Here is a 17118-nt window from a genome sequence, read left to right on the forward strand (position 1 = left end):
CAGGGCTGCACCAACGTCTCGGTCGAAGGCGATGCCACGTACTGCGTCAACGGCCCGGTGTGCTCGGGCAACAGCGGCGGTGCTAGAAGCCCCAAGAAGGGCGACTGGGCCTCCGGCGAATGCAAGACCGGTCTGTACTCGTCGCAGCACGGCTGGTGCCAGGCGCCTGAGACCGCGACGTGCCAGAAGCTCAAGACTGATGCGCGGGGCTGCGTGTACCCGTCCAAGGGCCCGCAGAAGATTGAGGCGCACCTCCGCAGCGGCCACGAACTCTCGGCGTAATCGTTGTGAGGTTTTGACTAATGCACTAATGATTTTGTTCATGTTTAAAGTCGGATTGAAATGGGCAAAATGAATACATTGCGCTTTGGTGTTGACAGATAGCTTGGTTGAACGCAACCAGCAGCCAAGGGAAACGTTGTTGTGTACTACGTAGTAATAGTTGTTGCCTGGGTTGCTGTCTGTATCGGTGGCATTAGAGGCTCTTCGTTTATCTGCAATAGATTGCACCGTCCCAAGTGGGTTGATCACAAGGTTCCGGTGGAGGGGGCTGGTAGAAACACACTATGGAGTGCTTTTGAATTATCAATTGCTTTTGTTACGAAGTTGTTTTCATGATGCACGCATGGAGTCCTCAAGTGGCCATATTGCCGGGAGACGCAATAGCTAATGTGAACCACTGACGCGCATGACGTGCCGCTCGATGACCCACTCCTCCAAGAGGTAGAGCCACGCGACCTGCTTTTCGTTGAGCATGAACCTTGCGGGCAAATCGACAACCGGCCCAGCGTCCACAATCGTGCCAGTACATTCGTCCAGTACCGCAAGGCGCTGCGCAAACCGCTATCCGACCTGACCCGGGATCGCGCACTTGCCTTGCAGCGCGCCGCGACGTCTTGTCCGACAGGCTCGCCCACGGCGTGCTGAACGCGATCACAAACGGCCCGCCTCTCGTCGCCGTTCAGACTCTCGTCGTTGCATACATGTGTGTTAGGGTCGCCCGAGCAAAGGTGGAAGTGCCAATGTCGGAAACTTCGAAACGTTTTGGCTCTTGGAAAGAAGCTTAATCGTAGATATGTCGACATCCGTGTAGATGTGGCCCGCAAGGTCTTTGAGTCCGGCTTCTGTGCGCTTGAGCGCTGCGGCGCGGACCCGCTGCTCCTTCCTTTGTGTCTTTTTTGTGGAGCAGCAACTCGAATTGACCAAGAAGCGACGGGTTCTGCTAGCCAAGAGCCTATTTTGGCAGTGGTTGCGTGCGAACGCAATTTAAAGGCTCCAAACCTCTGGTTTCGTGGTCGGGGAAAAGCGTAAAAACGTCATGAGCCACCGGCGCATCAGGTAGATAGCGTGGCGATCGACGCCATCAACGACTGCCATCGTAGCCGGCGCCATGGGAGTGACCAGGCTAGAAGGGTAGTTGAGAACCGCGCTACAGTAGTGTAAGAAGGACGTGGGTTTCTACCTACGTAGGTGTTGGAGTAGCATCTCCGTCTGGCTCGGGGATTTGGATTGCGTGTATCTTGCCGCCGTCAGCAGGGCGTGTCGACGTTGGCCGCAAGCTGTCGGCCACCAAGGACGAAGAAGTAGATATGGCGTTGAAAAGGAGTGCAGCGCACGACGGCGAGCGCGAGCAGCCGCACGCAGGCTCGATGCTGAGACACGACTCGAGCGTTGTCGGTATGTGCGTACATGTAGAGTGTGGCGGCAGCGACCGGAGCGTGGACGCGCCGTCGGATCGGATGTGGCCGTAGCGCGAACCGTTCTGGACGCGCAAGCGCATGACGTCGCGGCGGCCATCATGCTAGGCATATCGCAGCGTCGTCGCAGGACTTGGGAGCTTGGAGGAGCGCATCTCGGAGGCGATCCCGTAGCCGACGTGCGAGAGAGGCTGTCGAATAATTGGCCAGGGCTCCGCCCAAAGGCTGACTCGGTGGCTCGTCACACATCGATAGGCTGCGCCATACCTACAGCGACGTCGCGTGAGCGCCTCGGCCTGAGGCCTGCGCACGGCTTGCCACGTATTACGTGCCTGGCCTGATGGCGATGATCGGTTGGAGAACAGCGGCTCGAACACAGGCGATTGGCTCGATACAGAAAGTCTTGGCGCTCTGATTGGCCACAAATCTAACGCCTTGGCGCTCTGATTGGCTGGAACGCTTTGGCCTGGCGTTGACGAAAATGAGGGAGGCCGACGAGGAACGCTGCATTGCGACCGAGCGACACTTTATGATGGCGTAGAGAGTGCTGATGGAGTCTCCTCGAGCACAATGCAGCAGCGCCAGTGGTGGCCTAGGAGCCTCGGCGTCGTCTGTCTGGCGTCGCCGTCGTTACTATTGGCGTCCGCCATTTACAACCATAATTACCATATTTTGGTGCACACAGGCCCGCCGCGCCGGCGGATCGACCAGAATGAAGTATGAAAATGAAATCGCCCGTACTTGCCAGAGTGCTAGACCACACTTTGGGGAGTCCAAAATGCTATGCGACGTCGTCGCGCGAGCTCTGTAGCGAGAGCAAATGACAGCGGCAAACAATTTGTTGATATAGTGTGCTTCTTTGCTATACTGAAATACTGTAAGGGATACAAAGCCTCATCGCGCAGCGGTATCGCGCGCACTTTGCCTCCCTCGACTACATGCAACACGTTCTCTAACATGAACAAATAGAGACGGCGTCCACGGTTTCCGCGATTTCGACGCATTTCCAACCGGAATGGGATGTCGAATTTCCTAAAAACCGACGCTCGGCAGTTCGAGTTTGGTGTGAGTGCCCAAGGCGCGACGGTGACCAACAAGCTGGTCGCACACCGGGTCGAGACCCATTGCCAACTGTGGCAGCCAGTCTTACGGTCCTTGGAGCTTTGGAACCCCGCGATGTCACGTGAAGTATTTGGGCAATTCTGCTACCACCTCGAAAAATGGAAAATGGATTTGCGCGTGATTGCGCTACGTGCAGCGTCGGAAACGACATTTATGTCATTCAAGAAGTGTGTGGAGAGGTATACCCGGCTGCTACGTGGCGCTGGTGCGTCTGTGGGCTGCTACTCGTCGTTGTGCTGAATGATGCTCACACTATTTAACGAGGTCGTGGACCAAGTCTTGTGATTGGCTAAAAAGAATCGAGGATGGAGCCAATGAAAACATCCATTCCGGATCGAGTTCCAAACGAGCCGGATCCACATGCACAAGAAGTGGTGTGGACGCGCGCGAACATCAAGAAGGTCCGGCTGGGTAGGGCATGGCGACAAAATCTTTTGGGCAGCGACTTCGTGAGGTCAAGTCACGCTTTCTACACTGCGCATCCAATTGTGATCCATTCCAGATCGAGTTTCAAACGAGGCGGATCCACATGCACAAGAAGTGGTGTGGACGCGCGCGATAAAGCCTTCGCGTCGGTTCCCTCCAGGCCTTTACTATCGGTTGAAACTGCCTAATACAACCGATGTATAACAACCGATGTGTCCTACCTACTCTTCGCGACTTGGCGCCATGTCGCTCGAGCTCTGTGGCGTTGCTCCGGGGTTATCTGTGAGTACCACCAAAGTCACGCGCCGCCCAGAAAGCGTAGACATGCGATGCCATGCACGCGACAAAGTACGGTATACAGAAGCTTGTAGTAGCATTATGCAGAGACATACAGACCAGTGTTGGCACGTGCATCGCTTAGGCCGTCCGCTTGAAGTGGTTTTCGTCGATTGTCGAGTAAATATGACCCTCGTTCGTCAGGTACCCGAGCGCCTCTCTACACAGCACGTTATGGAGTGCATTCTTTCAGGCAACTATGATGAGCGTACCTCAGCTGCGCCTCGCTGAGACGGCCGTTGAGCTGCTGCTTGATTTGGTCGACCGAGAGACCCATCTCGAGCGCGGTCGCGCCCAAGATGTCGAGGATCGCTTGCTGACCAGGGTCCGAGAAGCCCGAGTCGGTAGCCGCAAAGTTCTGGTATGCACTTTGCTGCCCGTAGCCGCCCGAGGTGCTGGCCCCAAACGAATTGTACCCAGCCGTGGGACTGCCAAAGCCCGGGTCTTGCTTCGCGGCAGGCGGCGCGCCGCCAATGACACCCTAATACAACACAAATCAGCATATGAAGAATCCAGCGAAGGCTTCTTCGAACGTGGAGGTTGCGCAAGTGGGTGTAAATGCAGTCGAGAAAGTGGTGCGTGATCTCGTTGAAGTCCTCGACCGGGCTCACAGTGTAGCACGTGAAGCTCGTCTTGCCGTTGAAGGTGCGCAAATTGCCGACCGCCGAGATGTAGATGCCTTCGCGAAGCGACTCGACGAGCTGCTGCTGGTAGTGGTCGTCGTCGATCTGCAGGAAGAGGCGCGACGCGAGGAGGCCCGTGCCGTCGTTGAGCGTGAACGTGATGTTGGTCGAGTTCGGGCTCATGTCGGTCAAAATGCCAACCATGCGGATGTTGTGGACCTCCTTGCCGTCGACATGCACGGCGTCGTCGCCGCTCTCGGCCTGGAGCGCCGCGAGCACCTGGCGCACGGTCACGGGCGTCAGCGACTGGTTGTCGCGCGACGTGTTGCCTTGCTTCTGCGACGACGTCGCCGCTTGGGACTCCATGTAGCCCCCTTCCATATAGCCGCCGTCGTTGTTCTCCCACTGCATGCTTCTCGCTTCCTACAGAGGGTGCATGAGGTCGACGTCGGGCGCGGCCGCTTGCCCACCTCTGTTTTACTTGGCGGCAAAAAGCTCCAATGAAGCGCCCGGCCGAGAAAAATAAGAATAGAGGCCTCGGATTGGCCAAATGTGTGCTTTCGCGGGCCTTTTCAGCCAATCCCCACACGGGAGCATGGATTCGGACCAATCCCAACGATGCTCGATCAACGCAGCAAAAGATCCAGGAACTGCCGAGCGGAGGGAAGAGGACGATGGAGTCTACCGAGTAGAGTCGCATACCATGGACGAAGCAGGGAAGAAGCATGATGGGTCATGGGCGCGAGGTAGATGTAGAGCAAGCACTAGTCCGTGGATCGCGCCGTTACCCAAGAGGACGCGTAACGCGCAATGACCGCGACGCCCGACAAAGCGCCAGCCCAGGCGCCCAAGGTCTCGCGCTTCCAGCAGGATGCGCCCGAGATGAGCGATGAAGATAGCGACGGTGATGATGATGGGAACCAGCGCACGGCGCTACCGGCGCTCACGGACCACGGACATCGCGTGCGAATCGAGACACGCATGGACCCAAAGGTTATCGTGGTGCCAAGCGCGAGGCCACCGACGCAGACCTGCAAGGTTGACGAGGACATGGACGATGGTATCTATCGAGCGCGCACCATGGACACGCATCTTCCGCCCCACGTCTTGGCCCGCGCGGTGGAGCGCGTCGAGCGCGAGGGCGATACATGGTCCTCGATGGCCGACCCGTTCGCGGCCAGCGCGGTGCGCCCGTCCCTCACGTATGCGCCTCCGACGCCCCTTCGCACACACTGGAGTGACCCCGCGAAGGTGTTGCCCGTCTACTCGGAGCTTCTCGTTCGCATCCCGAAGCTCCATCTCTCGGACCACCGGCTCATGACGCTCGAAGACAGCGTGAGCCTTCAGATGCGCTTCCTCTTCCACGATTACACGGCCAAGTACGCTGCGATGACAAGCTTGGAGCACAGACTTGCGCGGCTTTTGTCCTTGGCACCCACCGCGTCGATCCATGATGTGCACGCGGAAGCGGATGCATTCATGGCCATTTTAACCTCGGTACGGGACGCCTTCCAAGAGGTCTATGCCAAATGGAGCGAGCTCAAGGAGTTGCGACAGAAGCAGCAGGCGACGCTTACACCCGTGCTCTTGCTGCTTCGACCTGTCGACAGTAGTGCGACGCAGACGATGATCCAGGATTTTGCGACGCGCCTCGAGTGCCACGAACATATGCGCGAGGATCCGCAGCTTGCAACAGCGGTGTGTGCGCTGCAGGGAATCCTGGACGCACCAATGTGCTTGAACTATGTGGTGCGACTCTCGAGCGACCTCTCGATTCTGGGACAGCCGTCCGAAGCCGAGGCGCTGCGACGCCAGCACATCCGGCGCGTCCGCGTCCACTGCGAACTGCTCGTCAATGGCAACACTGTCATGGAGACCAAGGCGCACTCACTCTCGTGGCCTAGCTTGAGCGTGGATTTGAACGAATATGTCGCACTCCGCGTCACGGCCAAGCCAAATTCCATGAGCCTCAAGGTATACGAGCGCGTGCCGGCCACCGGCGGTATCTTTTACACCACAACCTGCTGGACGAGCCGGCCCATTCCGCTCGTCATGCCCGGTAGCCCCTACGTCAACACGAACGATACATATATGTTGTTAGGACACGCGTTTGCGACCGAGATTTGTGCGGCCGGCGCCGCGCCCACGGACGAGTGGTATCAATTCTGCCACGACGCAGTCATTCCGCGCGAGGCGTGGAGCCATAGCTTTCTCTCGTCGGCGTACTATGCCAACGCCCAGCGACATACGAAAGGCGCCGTGCACGTCCACTTGAGCTGGAAGACAACGTCGGATGTGCACAAGATTCCCGTCAAGCACGCGCGGTCGATTCGCCTCGCGTCGGGTACGTCAATAAGAATACGTCGAGAGATCGGGCTGATGACGATGGCGCAGACGCCGGGCGCTGGATCGGGCATCGCCCCGAACCGGTCGACGATGCCACGCACTTTAGCCACGAAGCGGCCTTCCAACACGCACTGGGGACGCTGCCAACGCTCGACCCGAACGCGCCTTCGGACCAAGCAGCCGTTCAGCTGATGGCGTACCACACGGGCCGGTCGACAACACAGACGCTGGACCTCTTTCGCACCGAGTTGCCATCGTCGTTTGTGTTGTCGTCGTACACGGGGAAGAGCCAGCTCAAGCGCCATACGCTTCTGACGCTACGGGACGACGACCCGCACCGACACGCCATTTTTGCGACACCGATCCCGCTCTCGGAGCACACGATCGCCCAGCAGCCCGCGTACTTGGATCTCGTACGCCCCGAGGTCGTTGCGTTCGAGCGGTCATTGGCCAACGAAGCCATGCTTGCCGAAACCAGGTCTGTACTTTTCGCGCTGTGCTATGATGGAACATGGTTGTGTAGAGATGGACTTGAGTATACCAAGCGGCGTCTCGAGCTTCGCCGCCACGATTTCATGGAGCGCGTCCGAAGCAACCATGCGACGCGGGCCCGGGACGACAAGGTCTCCGCGTACGGCCACTTGAGCACGATCGTGCAAGAGTACCCACAACCGCTGCTCTTTAAAGGCTGGACGCCCGACTTTTCCGGCTGGAGTACGCTCTTTGCCCGCAAGCGCCGACTGCGCCCGACAAGAAAGGTTGAAGGTCCCCGCTCCGACTTAGCGGTCGACCGCCCCGACGAGTGCCAAGTGTACATTCAAGTCCAGCGCCTCACCAACGCCTTTGCACGCCGGGGTCAACGGGTGGAGGCACCGCCAAAGCCTGCGCGGCGGCGTCCCGACCACCGCTCGGACGACGACAACAGCGCCGAAGATGACGACGATGACGACCACCCTGTGGATGGGGGCGCCAATCAAGTGCTTGTGGAAGTAAGCTTTCAAGGCCACACGCGTGCCACGTCACCATCGTCGGGACTGCATCCGATGTGGATGGAGACGGTCGTTGTGCCCTTCTCGCCACCGCTGCACGACTGGTCGCCGCCAGCGCTCACACGGATTCGCGACACGATTACGTTGACCATCTTTGACCAAGTGCTTCTCGAGGTAGTTGTTGCCATAGAGACGCCAGGCTAAACTACAGTATGTGGTAGGACCCCGTAACGCAGCGCAAGGACCCGCAGCGGCGGTTCCTTGGAAGCGTCCGCGTCCCGTTCTCGACCTTGTATCACAACGCCGGCGAGATCGTTGCACCGCTGCGTTGCGTCGTGCCCTACGCTCACCTTGGCTACATGCGCCGCGTTGGCAAAGCTTCGCGATTTCGAGGAGCCCACGACGAGAGTAATGGGACGTCGTCGTCGGATGCCGCGACGTTTCTCAGCGTCATGATCAAGACCGATCCGATATTGGTATGCGTCGATGGTGACTCGAAGCCATTTCTATGCAACACGGGTCGTAGGCAGCACCAACGCCTGCATCGACGCCCATCACGGTGCACAGCGAACCGCCAGCGTTCATCCGGTACGCGGAAAAGTACGTGGCGTCCGTACCTGGCTTGACGCTGCAGCACCTTTTTGTGCCGGCGGTCTCGGGCGAGCCGACGTTTATCACGCGGTATCTGCGGGCGCAAGCACCGCCCGCGGACCTCCAGGGCCAGCCGCTACGCGCCTTGGCGCGCTTTGTGTCCTTGGTGCCCTTTCTGGAGGACTGGCACACGTACAGTGGCGCCATTGGTACGTACGCTCCCAGAACGTACTTGGGTCCTGATGGAGGGATGATGCGTAGACGTGTGGGCAGCGACACAAGACTTTTTAGACACGCAGGTCGGCGACTGGGAAGAGCACGCCGTGTTGCTTGCCAACTACTTCAACTGGGCGGACGACGGGCAGCGACGAGGCCATGTCAAGTCGTACTTGGTCGTGGGGACAGCGTTGCCCGAAGGCAGCGGCGTGTACGTTGTACGTTGCACGCCGCAGCACTGCACGTTTTGGAACGCGTGCTCGGGCGTCGCATACGACGTGCGCGACCCTAAGTGCCCACTACGGTCCGTGCTTCTCGTCGCATCCAGTGACAATGTCTGGGCCAATCTGCGCCCGACGATGGCGCCCTGCCAACTGGCATGGGATACGATCGGTACGACCATCAAGATAATTGTGGTGCATGAGACAACGACGTCCTCCTAGAGTCGGACATGCGTGCATGGAAGCCCTTCTTCACGGCCCAGACGTCCAAAGAGGCGCTCGAGGCTATCTTGCCGTCCGTGCAAGCAGCGAACCCGCAATATCTGGCGACCCCGCCGTCGTTTGTGCACGATGTACGTCCGCATTCCTGTTGTCGCATCTGCATAAAGATCCGTAGGTTCAAGTTGAGCTCCTCGAGAGCATCAAGGTTGCAATCCGCAAGCTCCGCAGCAGCCACTCGACGACAGTCTTCAACAGCGACGTATCGTTCCATCTGCAAGAGGTGCTGCGAACCTTGGAGGCCAAGTACATAGCCAGCGACGTTGGTGACGACGACCACGTGCCAGCCTTGCTCGCCAAGTACCCGCGCTACGACTTTCACGGCGGTCCGTTCAGCTTTCCGTTCACCGACGTGCAGGCGATAGTGGACGAGATCACGCAGACACACATCCATGCGACGACCATGAGCGGCGTCGAGTTCGGCCTCGCAGTGCACGTCCACGTCTACCCCAACTTTGTCTTGGCCGTGTGGGTGTACTTAGCGGCCATCACTCCGACGTACCGCTAGTGCATGAGAGGCGAGACAAGGATTGAGTTCAATAACTAGATTTAAAAAAGGTTAATACTTCCTACTGCCATCGAGTACGCTTCCAATCAATAAAAAAAGGACCGAAGCACTGAAGCCTCGAAGCCCATCTACCTTTCATTCATCGGAATACAAAACTGCTGGCGCGGGCACGACCACAGAAAGCGCTTAGAAGCACTTGCGGTGGACGATCGAGGGACCACTTTCGTCGTATTCGGCCTTCGAGATCCACATCTGCTGGAACGTCGAGAGCGACGAGAGAATCGAACCACCGATCCAGACCGAGTACTTGCGCTCCGGGGGGGCGACGACCTTGATCTTCATGGTCGAGGGCGCAAGGGCCGTGAGCTCCTTGGTCATGCGCTCCGAGATACCCGGGTACATGGTGGTACCGCCCGAGAGGACAATGTTGCAGTACAAGTCCTTGCGGATATCGACGTCGCACTTCATGATCGTCTGGAACGTGCAGTCGTGGATGCCCGAGGCTTCCTTACCGATGAGGGCAGGCTGGAAGAGCACTTCGGGCGTGCGGAAGCGTTCGTTGCCAATGACAATGACGTTACCATCGGGAAGCTCGTACGACTTCTCGAGGCCCGACGACTCGGCGGCCGTCTTCATCTCCTGGTCGAAGTCGAGGGCAATGTACGTGAGCTTCTCCTTGATGTCACGCACGATTTCGCGCTCGGCCGTCGTCGTGAACGAGTAACCACGTTCCGTGAGGATCTTCATCATGTAGTCCGTCAAGTCGCGGCCAGCCAAGTCGAGGCGGACAATGGCGTGGGGAAGGGCGTAACCTTCGTAGATCGGGACCGTGTGCGAGACACCATCACCCGAGTCGAGCACGCAGCCCGTCGTGCGGCCCGAAGCGTACAGCGAGAGCACGGCCTGGATGTTGACGTACATGGCCGGGACGTTGAACGTCTCGAACATGATCTGCGTCATGCGCTCACGGTTGGCCTTGGGGTTCAACGGCGCTTCCGTGAGGAGGACCGGGTGCTCCTCCGGGGCGACGCGGAGCTCGTTGTAGAAGGTGTGGTGCCAGATCTTCTCCATGTCGTCCCAGTTGGTCACGATACCGTGCTCAATCGGGTACTTCAAGGTGAGGACACCACGCTTCGACTGGGCCTCGTCACCGACATAGGCATCCTTCTGGTCCATGCCGACCATGATACCGGGGTGCTTCGGGCGACCGACGATCGACGGGAAGACGGCGCGCGGGGCGTCATCACCGGCGAAACCGGCCTTGCACATGCCGGAGCCGTTGTCGACAACGAGAGCTTGGACATCATCGTCAGCCATCTTGAACAGTAGGAAGCTTGAGGGCTACGACTGAAATTGGGAAATGGAAATCCTCTTGGGATGGTCGAGCGTGGGCATGCCCTCGTTTGAAGAACCTTGATATTGAAAAACAAGCTTTGTTTCCACGCTTTTCCCTTCGTATACGAACCCAATGGGGACCTGCATTCTTCGTGCGTTGCCAATTGCTGTCGCCAGCCCCTCGTTAGTCACCTTGGCTTACGAACGTATTGCCATATAAATGACTTGGCATGCGCTAGATTCCCTCGAGAAACGGACCAACGGCCGAGCGTAGGTAAAAGAAAGGCGGGTTAGGGCTGACGCGCCCAACCACTTGGGCTTTGTATGGAAGGGGCTTGTTCGATCTTTTTTATGCACCACGGTGTCGCGGCCCATGCAATATTCCCACCATTGCATACAAACATCAAGTACAAGGACGTGGACACGGCCTGTATTTAAATACAATCGACCACGGACTTGCTTGGAGAAGCGCTACGGCAGCGTTACGCAAGTTGAAAGACAAGGCGTGAGTGCCACGTAGTACACTGTAGGGACTCGCGCGCCAGCCACTCACGTCGGCGCGCACGACACTCTGAGCTCCTCTGCACAGCCGTGTCGCGGAGAGAAGCATGGACACGCGAATGCAAAGCTACTTTGGCCTTCAACCCGATCTGCCTCATGCAGAAGAGGAGCAGATACCAGCGTGCGATCGATCGGTACTTCGCTGCATTGCGAGCTCGTCGGGGCTAGCTCGCCGCGACTAATTGCTCGCGTGAGCAATGCAAGACCAGTCACGGGTGGGCGCACGCGTAATGCTGCAAGAACGCGACGGCCGCAGCGCAGGGTTGATGCACCTGCGCCGTGCCAAGACATGTCGAAGCAACGCTAAGCGGCCGCGATGAGATGAAAGGCTTTGCTACGGTACGCACGTCGACTTCAACATTAGGGCTGCCGTCGCCGGGCTCGACATTTCTCCGGAGTCGCCGGACAGCATGCGCTAGAAAAGTCTCGAAGCTGCTCGGCCGCACGCGGCCTCCGCCTTCTTACGGCGTCGCTGCGACTGCCACGTACGCAGACCATCTGTCTACAGCACGATGGTATCCGTGCAGCCTGATCGCGGGGCGAACGGCAATTCAAGGTGCGCTCACTCACGGCAATTGCGTCCGTGCCGGCGCTGCCTTTGACCTTGGACCGTGGGATGCGATCCGGATACGGGGGCCACGAAATTAGAATTCGTCTATCCAAGTAGTATACATTTTCACAGTCAACCTCACGCGGGCGCAATCCCGACTAAATATCAAGAGAGAAGCGGGGCGATGGACTACATGGAGAACCTGCGGCGGTCGCCGGTCTTCCGCAACTCGTTCGAGCCGTCCATGTCGATGGGAAAGGAGCACCATGGGCGTGCAGGGTCAAGTCCCATCGAGGTCAACCTCCCGTCGTTCGCGCAGGACATGGAGCACCTCCATCTCCCCCGGCGCCACGATACTAGCGCGTCGACGCTCGAAGCCGACGACTTCTCGTCGCCGTCTGCATATGCACCCGAGCCGTTCGGCCCAAAAGAGAAGAAGGCGGACGAGATGCCCGTGCTGGACGAGCGGCAGGTCACCATCATCGTGCTCCTCGCGCGCGTCTGCTCGGTCTACGACGCGACGCCCAAGACCTTTGTCGCCAATGTACTGCGCCTCCATCGCATGGGCGTGCTCGAGTCGATTGCGTTTCTCTCGGACCTGGGCTTGCTAGCGTCAACCACGTCGCCGCGCAAGATGGATGCGATCGAGCAGTGGGATGCGGACAAGGGCGGCGTCAATGGTGGCATACTGGGCTTCCCGCAGTCGCTCAACGTCTCTCGCTACGCGCGCGACTTTGACGAAGTCCGTCTCATTGGGCAAGGCGGGTTTGGCCAAGTCTACATGGCGCGCCACAAACTCGTACGTTTCTGTTCTTGTTTCCACCGATGAGGCTCATGCAAGGGGCGTAGGATGGCATTTGCTACGCGATCAAGCAAGTCCGCTTCTTCAACAAAGGGTTCCAGTCACCGCTCGTGCAAAACGTGCTTCGAGAAGTGCACTGCCTCGCGCGCTGCGACCACCCAAACGTGAACCGCTACTACAGCGCGTGGTTAGAACCCACGTGGGTCCCCATGAACCTGCACGCGACGTCGTATGCAGCGCCGCCGACGTCCGCGCCCATCATCAACCCCGTCGAGCTGCAAACCAAGAACCCGCACCTCCTCGAAGACATCTACCGCTTCGTCGACGCCAAAAGCGACAGCGACTTGGATGGCAACACGACGTCCAACCTCGAGCTCAGCGAGGACCACTACAGCTCGTACTCAATGTCGAGAGACTCGTACGAGAGCTCGAACGGCTCGGTCGTCGAATTTGAGTTTGATCGAGACATGTCCCAGTCCAACTTTTCCTGGTAGGCACAACGCCACATTTGCATGCTCTTGTACGAATCCACATATATGGTAGCACAAGTTTCAGCGACCTCCCCGCGTACGATCCCAAGTCGGTCGGTGGCGGTAGCGTTTCGGTCACGTCATCCTCCGTGCACCGGCGGCGGTCCAAGTCGTTTGAGAGCTCGACCCATGCCTCACGCATGCAGCTGGCCACGTACCAAGCGACACACACCATCGTGAGCGACTGGAACAGCGTCAACTCTGTGGACGCGCGAACGCTCCAGCTCCAGCGCAAGCGACAGCAGTCGTGGTGCGCCGAGACGCCATTCCGCAACCACCGTGCAGGCTCGTTCTTGGCGATCGAAGGCGACGCGCCGCCAACGACCGAGATGACCCCCGCGTTCACGTACCAAATCACTCTTTACATTCAAATGTTCCTCTGCGAACAGTCGACGCTTCAGGTGGGGTTGTCATCCCCGAGTTGCATCGAATTCAAGTCTACTCTGCGTAGGACTGGCTCGACGAGCGCAACCGCAACGTGGGCCGCGTCGACTTCCAAACGAGCTTGCGCCTTTTTCGGCAGCTCGTCAATGGCATTAAGCACGTCCACGAGAATGGCATTATTCACCGGTACAATCCTGACCAAAATGGTGACGACGACGACTCATGACGACGCGTAGCGACTTGAAACCGAGCAATGTCTTTATGACCCGCGACGGCGCGCTCAAGATTGGCGATTTTGGTCTCTCAAAGCTCCTCGCCGAGGTCATGGCCGACGACCCGATGAACAACTGTGGCTTCATGCCGCCAGCCAGCGGACATGGGCACACGCAAGGCGTCGGCACCATGTCGTACGCAAGCCCAGAGCAAGTCGCAGGCACCGACTATGATCACAAAGTCGACTCGTTCAGGTACAAACATGCGCGATGCCATCCTCGAAACCGAGGTTTCAATGCTTGCCGAGTAGCTTGGGCATCATTCTCCTCGAACTTTTCTGCGTCTTTGACACCAAGATGGAGCGCGCCCGCGCACTCAAAGGTAGTACGCGAACGACTTGCACGTCGATGCAACGCATGGAACTTGCTCTTGTAGACGTGCGCGGAAACCCTCCGCATGTACCGGCTGAGCTTGCGACGACGTACCCTGAAATTGCGGCTTTGATTTCACACCTCGTCGCACCCACGTGCACGCGCTGGACCGTGGAGCAAGCGCATGACTACTTGTGCACGACATTTCCCCAAGTGCATCTCGAGAAGGCGCGGGAAGTCCTCGAGTTGCGCCAGCAGCTGCACGAGAACGAAGCCAAGCTCAAGGAGCAGGTACAGGTGGCTGACATGGTAGGCCAGGTTTGCATCCATGGACTAGGACGCGCTCATCGAAGAGCTGCGGCGTCAAGTGGCGGCGCTCTCACAAGAAGACACGGACATCAACGATCCTCGCATGGCACGCTAAACGGACAAGTAGTATACTGTACGACGACCAGTAATGCGTGTAGTCCTCTGTGATATTACTTACTCGTATTATCATCCACGCGCGTCGCAATGGCTACGGCAGCCCGCTGCTTTCGCCGAGCCGTCTCGTAGAAATCGGTGCCCCGCAAGCGCTTCTGGAGCAAAATCGCGGCGAGGACCTGCGCCAAGTGAATCACACTTGCTGCAAACAAGAGGGCGCTGCAGAGCGCGAGGAACTCGAGTGTGCTGTGGCAAAGCCCAGCCTCGAGCGTCGCGGCTTGGTTCTGGAACGTTGCGCAGCGCAGGCTCGGCGCGCACACGAGCGCACGACTCGCGGCCAAGGACGCACCCAGCGACGAGTTGGTCGCTATCAAGTGCACGTGGGCACCGCGGCTGCTGGTCGTGGCCGCTGCATATGCCGCATACGACGCCTTGGGACCACTGGCGTAGGTCAACGTCATGTTGGCGAGCAGCGCGGTCGCTTCCACTTCGAGCCGCTTCAAGCTGTACGCGCGCTCAAAGCTCGAGTAGCACGTCGTATTGGCACCTACGCCCTTCGCACGTCGACAAGATGGCAAGAAAGAAGCGTGTACCGTGGCATTTTAGCGCCATGAAGCAGAGCGGAATCGCATCGGGCGACTGCAGGAGCGTGCATGGCGTCGGGTCGAACGCGCTGCCGTAGACTTGCCATGGCGTGAGGAGCCTCGTCGGCGTCCATGTCGCCTTGGTCGTCGCCACGGCGAGCGCTGCGATCCGCCGCAGGAGCTCCGACGTCGCGTACCCAAACGTACTCGGGCTGAACGATTGCAGCCGTGTACTGTACGCCTCAGCGGCGGCGAGCGGCTGGCTCAAGTTGGTGTGTGCAAAGGTGTCGAGGATCGCGTGGCCTTCGCACGTCCACTGGGCCAGTGGACGCAGCTCTGGAAATGCCGTCTCGTGCGTGAGCTCCCCGAGACACTGCGTCGCGATCGTCGCGCCGGCCGACGGGAGGTACCGGTCAGGATGCGACTTCACCAGCGAAACGTACGTGCAGAGGTCGAGACCAAGCACCGCGAGCACGAGGCAGTAGGTGCCGAGCACCAGGCCGAGGAACGAGAAGACGACGCCAAGCATCCAACTGCCATGCAGCAGATGCACGAGACGCGACGAGTTCGACGCAAGGCCGGCGAAAATACCAAGTAGACCAAGTGCGCTCGAGACAAGCCCAAGTCCGAGCGCGGCCTGCAGCGCGCCAAGGCTAAGGGACTCGAGGGCGCCAAAACCCCAAAGAAGGTGTGGATACGTCGAGGTATAGTACGCTGCCGCAAGACTTTGGATCGAGTCCAATGGCACCATCAAGCGCTCGAGATCCAAGGATGACGGCGATGCGTTGACAGTTGGCTCGAGAAGTGTCGCGAGCGGCGGCGTCCATGCGAGCGGCGCCGTGTCGTCGAGGATGCGCTGGAGCGTGCCGTTGATAGCACCGCACACCACTTCGGGGCATGCGGTGCACGAGGTCGTTGTCGGCGCCAAGGTCGCGCCGGCGGACCGCGAGCACGCGTAGAGGGGGTAATCGCCCACCGCTTCGTACGTGCTTGTGAAGACCTCCATGCTCGACACGACGCTCGTCCAGTTGCCGGGGGGTGTCGCGGGGGCGAGCGCCATCCTCACGTCGCTCATCGACACGTTTGAAAGCGTTTTTTGCAGCGTCTCGAGTGGCACGATAGCATCGGTCGGAACCGCGGCGAGCTGCGTCATGGTGGCGTTCGTGCTGCCAGCGATCGAGCGCACGGCGTCTTGGAATGCGACGCCTTGGGCGAGCACAATGGCCGCGCACGCAATGAGAAAGCACGTGGTCCAAAGAAAGATCACGATGGGCCCCCAGCGCTCGAGCCACGTGTAGCCGCGACGGCTCGGCGTATATCCCCAGCAGCGGTTGCAGCTAAAGCGCATGACGCAAAAGATCCATGTCGCGAGGACGAGGACGGCCGCGACCAAAAGGCCGGGCACGGTGTAGAGAAATAGCGTCTTGGGGTAGCTCGTTCGGACCCATTGGGTCGCGACGGCCGCGTCCTCGTCGGTAAACAGCGGCACCCGCACCGCGATGGCCTCGGTGAGCAGCGGCCACTTGCAGCTCTCGCGCCGCTCGCAGAGGTTTCTATCAAAGCAGTTGCCGGCGTCGGCCAGCCGGAGGCAGGCGCCGGACGATGCGTTCTTTGCCGCGTACGCGCTCGTCGATGCGACGCACCGATCCACGTCCGCCATCTCGACGCAGAGAAACACAAGAAAGTTCGCGAGCGAGTTGGCGTACCACGTGTCGCCCGCGCCCCGCGTGGCGTTGAGGTAGCGTAACGTTGCGTTGCCGACAAAGGCGGCCGTCGACCACATGGTGTGGACGGCCGACGGGGCGTAGAAGGCCGAGGCGTTGAGCAGCCGCGCCGCATTGGACGACGACAAAGGTGAGGAGGAGGAGGGCAGCGGCGCGACGGGACACGCCAGCGAGCAGCTATCACCGGCGTGCGCGGCGACGCCTAGGACCAGCACCAAGAGAAGAGGATGCCACGTGGTGTGTGTTCTTCTTGCCATGCGTGCTTGACGAGTGCTCGACGGCGGCTA

At 59.2% G+C, this 17118-nt stretch overlaps 6 protein-coding genes across 6 annotated transcripts; 2 read left to right on the plus strand and 4 right to left on the minus strand.

Moving 5' to 3' along the window:
- Positions 1 to 3559: 3559 nt before the first annotated feature.
- Positions 3560 to 4702, minus strand: SPRG_10350 (hypothetical protein). The gene is made up of 4 exons (XM_012349406.1): positions 4675 to 4702; positions 4115 to 4627; positions 3794 to 4062; positions 3560 to 3741 (listed from the first exon to the last, which is right to left on the minus strand). The coding sequence occupies exons 2-4, from the start codon at positions 4613 to 4615 to the stop codon at positions 3663 to 3665; spliced, it is 849 nt and encodes a 282-aa protein (XP_012204796.1). The 5' UTR covers positions 4616 to 4627; positions 4675 to 4702; the 3' UTR covers positions 3560 to 3662.
- A 312-nt stretch (positions 4703 to 5014) lies between these two features.
- SPRG_10351 (hypothetical protein) lies at positions 5015 to 9486 on the plus strand (the record flags this gene model as incomplete). The annotated part of the gene is made up of 9 exons (XM_012349407.1): positions 5015 to 6263; positions 6306 to 6548; positions 6599 to 7028; positions 7074 to 7713; positions 7761 to 8015; positions 8066 to 8339; positions 8392 to 8739; positions 8790 to 8920; positions 8965 to 9486. 9 exons carry the CDS (start codon positions 5015 to 5017, stop codon positions 9352 to 9354), a joined length of 3960 nt encoding a protein of 1319 aa, XP_012204797.1. The 3' UTR covers positions 9355 to 9486.
- On the minus strand, positions 9360 to 10714 carry SPRG_10352 (actin). The gene has a single exon (XM_012349408.1). The coding sequence runs from the start codon at positions 10669 to 10671 to the stop codon at positions 9541 to 9543; it is 1131 nt and encodes a 376-aa protein (XP_012204798.1). The 5' UTR covers positions 10672 to 10714; the 3' UTR covers positions 9360 to 9540.
- A 524-nt stretch (positions 10715 to 11238) lies between these two features.
- Positions 11239 to 11541, minus strand: SPRG_20912 (hypothetical protein; the record flags this gene model as incomplete). Its single annotated transcript, XM_012349432.1, has 1 exon — positions 11239 to 11541. The coding sequence occupies one exon, from the start codon at positions 11539 to 11541 to the stop codon at positions 11239 to 11241; it is 303 nt and encodes a 100-aa protein (XP_012204822.1).
- A 400-nt stretch (positions 11542 to 11941) lies between these two features.
- SPRG_10353 (PEK/PEK protein kinase) lies at positions 11942 to 14554 on the plus strand. The gene is made up of 8 exons (XM_012349409.1): positions 11942 to 12599; positions 12650 to 13092; positions 13146 to 13533; positions 13584 to 13702; positions 13753 to 13983; positions 14040 to 14110; positions 14165 to 14391; positions 14438 to 14554. The coding sequence occupies exons 1-8, from the start codon at positions 11985 to 11987 to the stop codon at positions 14522 to 14524; spliced, it is 2181 nt and encodes a 726-aa protein (XP_012204799.1). The 5' UTR covers positions 11942 to 11984; the 3' UTR covers positions 14525 to 14554.
- A 25-nt stretch (positions 14555 to 14579) lies between these two features.
- SPRG_10354 (hypothetical protein) lies at positions 14580 to 17088 on the minus strand (the record flags this gene model as incomplete). The annotated part of the gene is made up of 2 exons (XM_012349410.1): positions 14580 to 15070; positions 15117 to 17088. The coding sequence occupies 2 exons, from the start codon at positions 17086 to 17088 to the stop codon at positions 14580 to 14582; spliced, it is 2463 nt and encodes an 820-aa protein (XP_012204800.1).
- Between the last annotated feature and the right edge of the window lie 30 nt (positions 17089 to 17118).

This window comes from Saprolegnia parasitica (genome assembly GCF_000151545.1).
Source record: "Saprolegnia parasitica CBS 223.65 unplaced genomic scaffold supercont2.53, whole genome shotgun sequence".
Lineage (NCBI taxonomy): Eukaryota > Oomycota > Saprolegniomycetes > Saprolegniales > Saprolegniaceae > Saprolegnia > Saprolegnia parasitica.

Coding starts and splice junctions, on each gene's coding strand:
- SPRG_10350 (XM_012349406.1), bottom strand. CDS start 4,615: ATGCAGTGGGAGAACAACGACGGCGGCTATATGGAAGGGGGCTACATG. Junction 4,063..4,114: donor CCCACTTGCGCAACCTCCAC/GTTCGAAGAAGC, acceptor GTGTTGTATTAG/GGTGTCATTGGCGGCGCGCC. Junction 3,742..3,793: donor CTCAGCGAGGCGCAGCTGAG/GTACGCTCATCA, acceptor CGTGCTGTGTAG/AGAGGCGCTCGGGTACCTGA.
- SPRG_10352 (XM_012349408.1), bottom strand. CDS start 10,671: ATGGCTGACGATGATGTCCAAGCTCTCGTTGTCGACAACGGCTCCGGC.
- SPRG_10353 (XM_012349409.1), top strand. CDS start 11,985: ATGGACTACATGGAGAACCTGCGGCGGTCGCCGGTCTTCCGCAACTCG. Junction 13,534..13,583: donor GCGAACAGTCGACGCTTCAG/GTGGGGTTGTCA, acceptor TACTCTGCGTAG/GACTGGCTCGACGAGCGCAA. Junction 13,984..14,039: donor CACAAAGTCGACTCGTTCAG/GTACAAACATGC, acceptor CTTGCCGAGTAG/CTTGGGCATCATTCTCCTCG.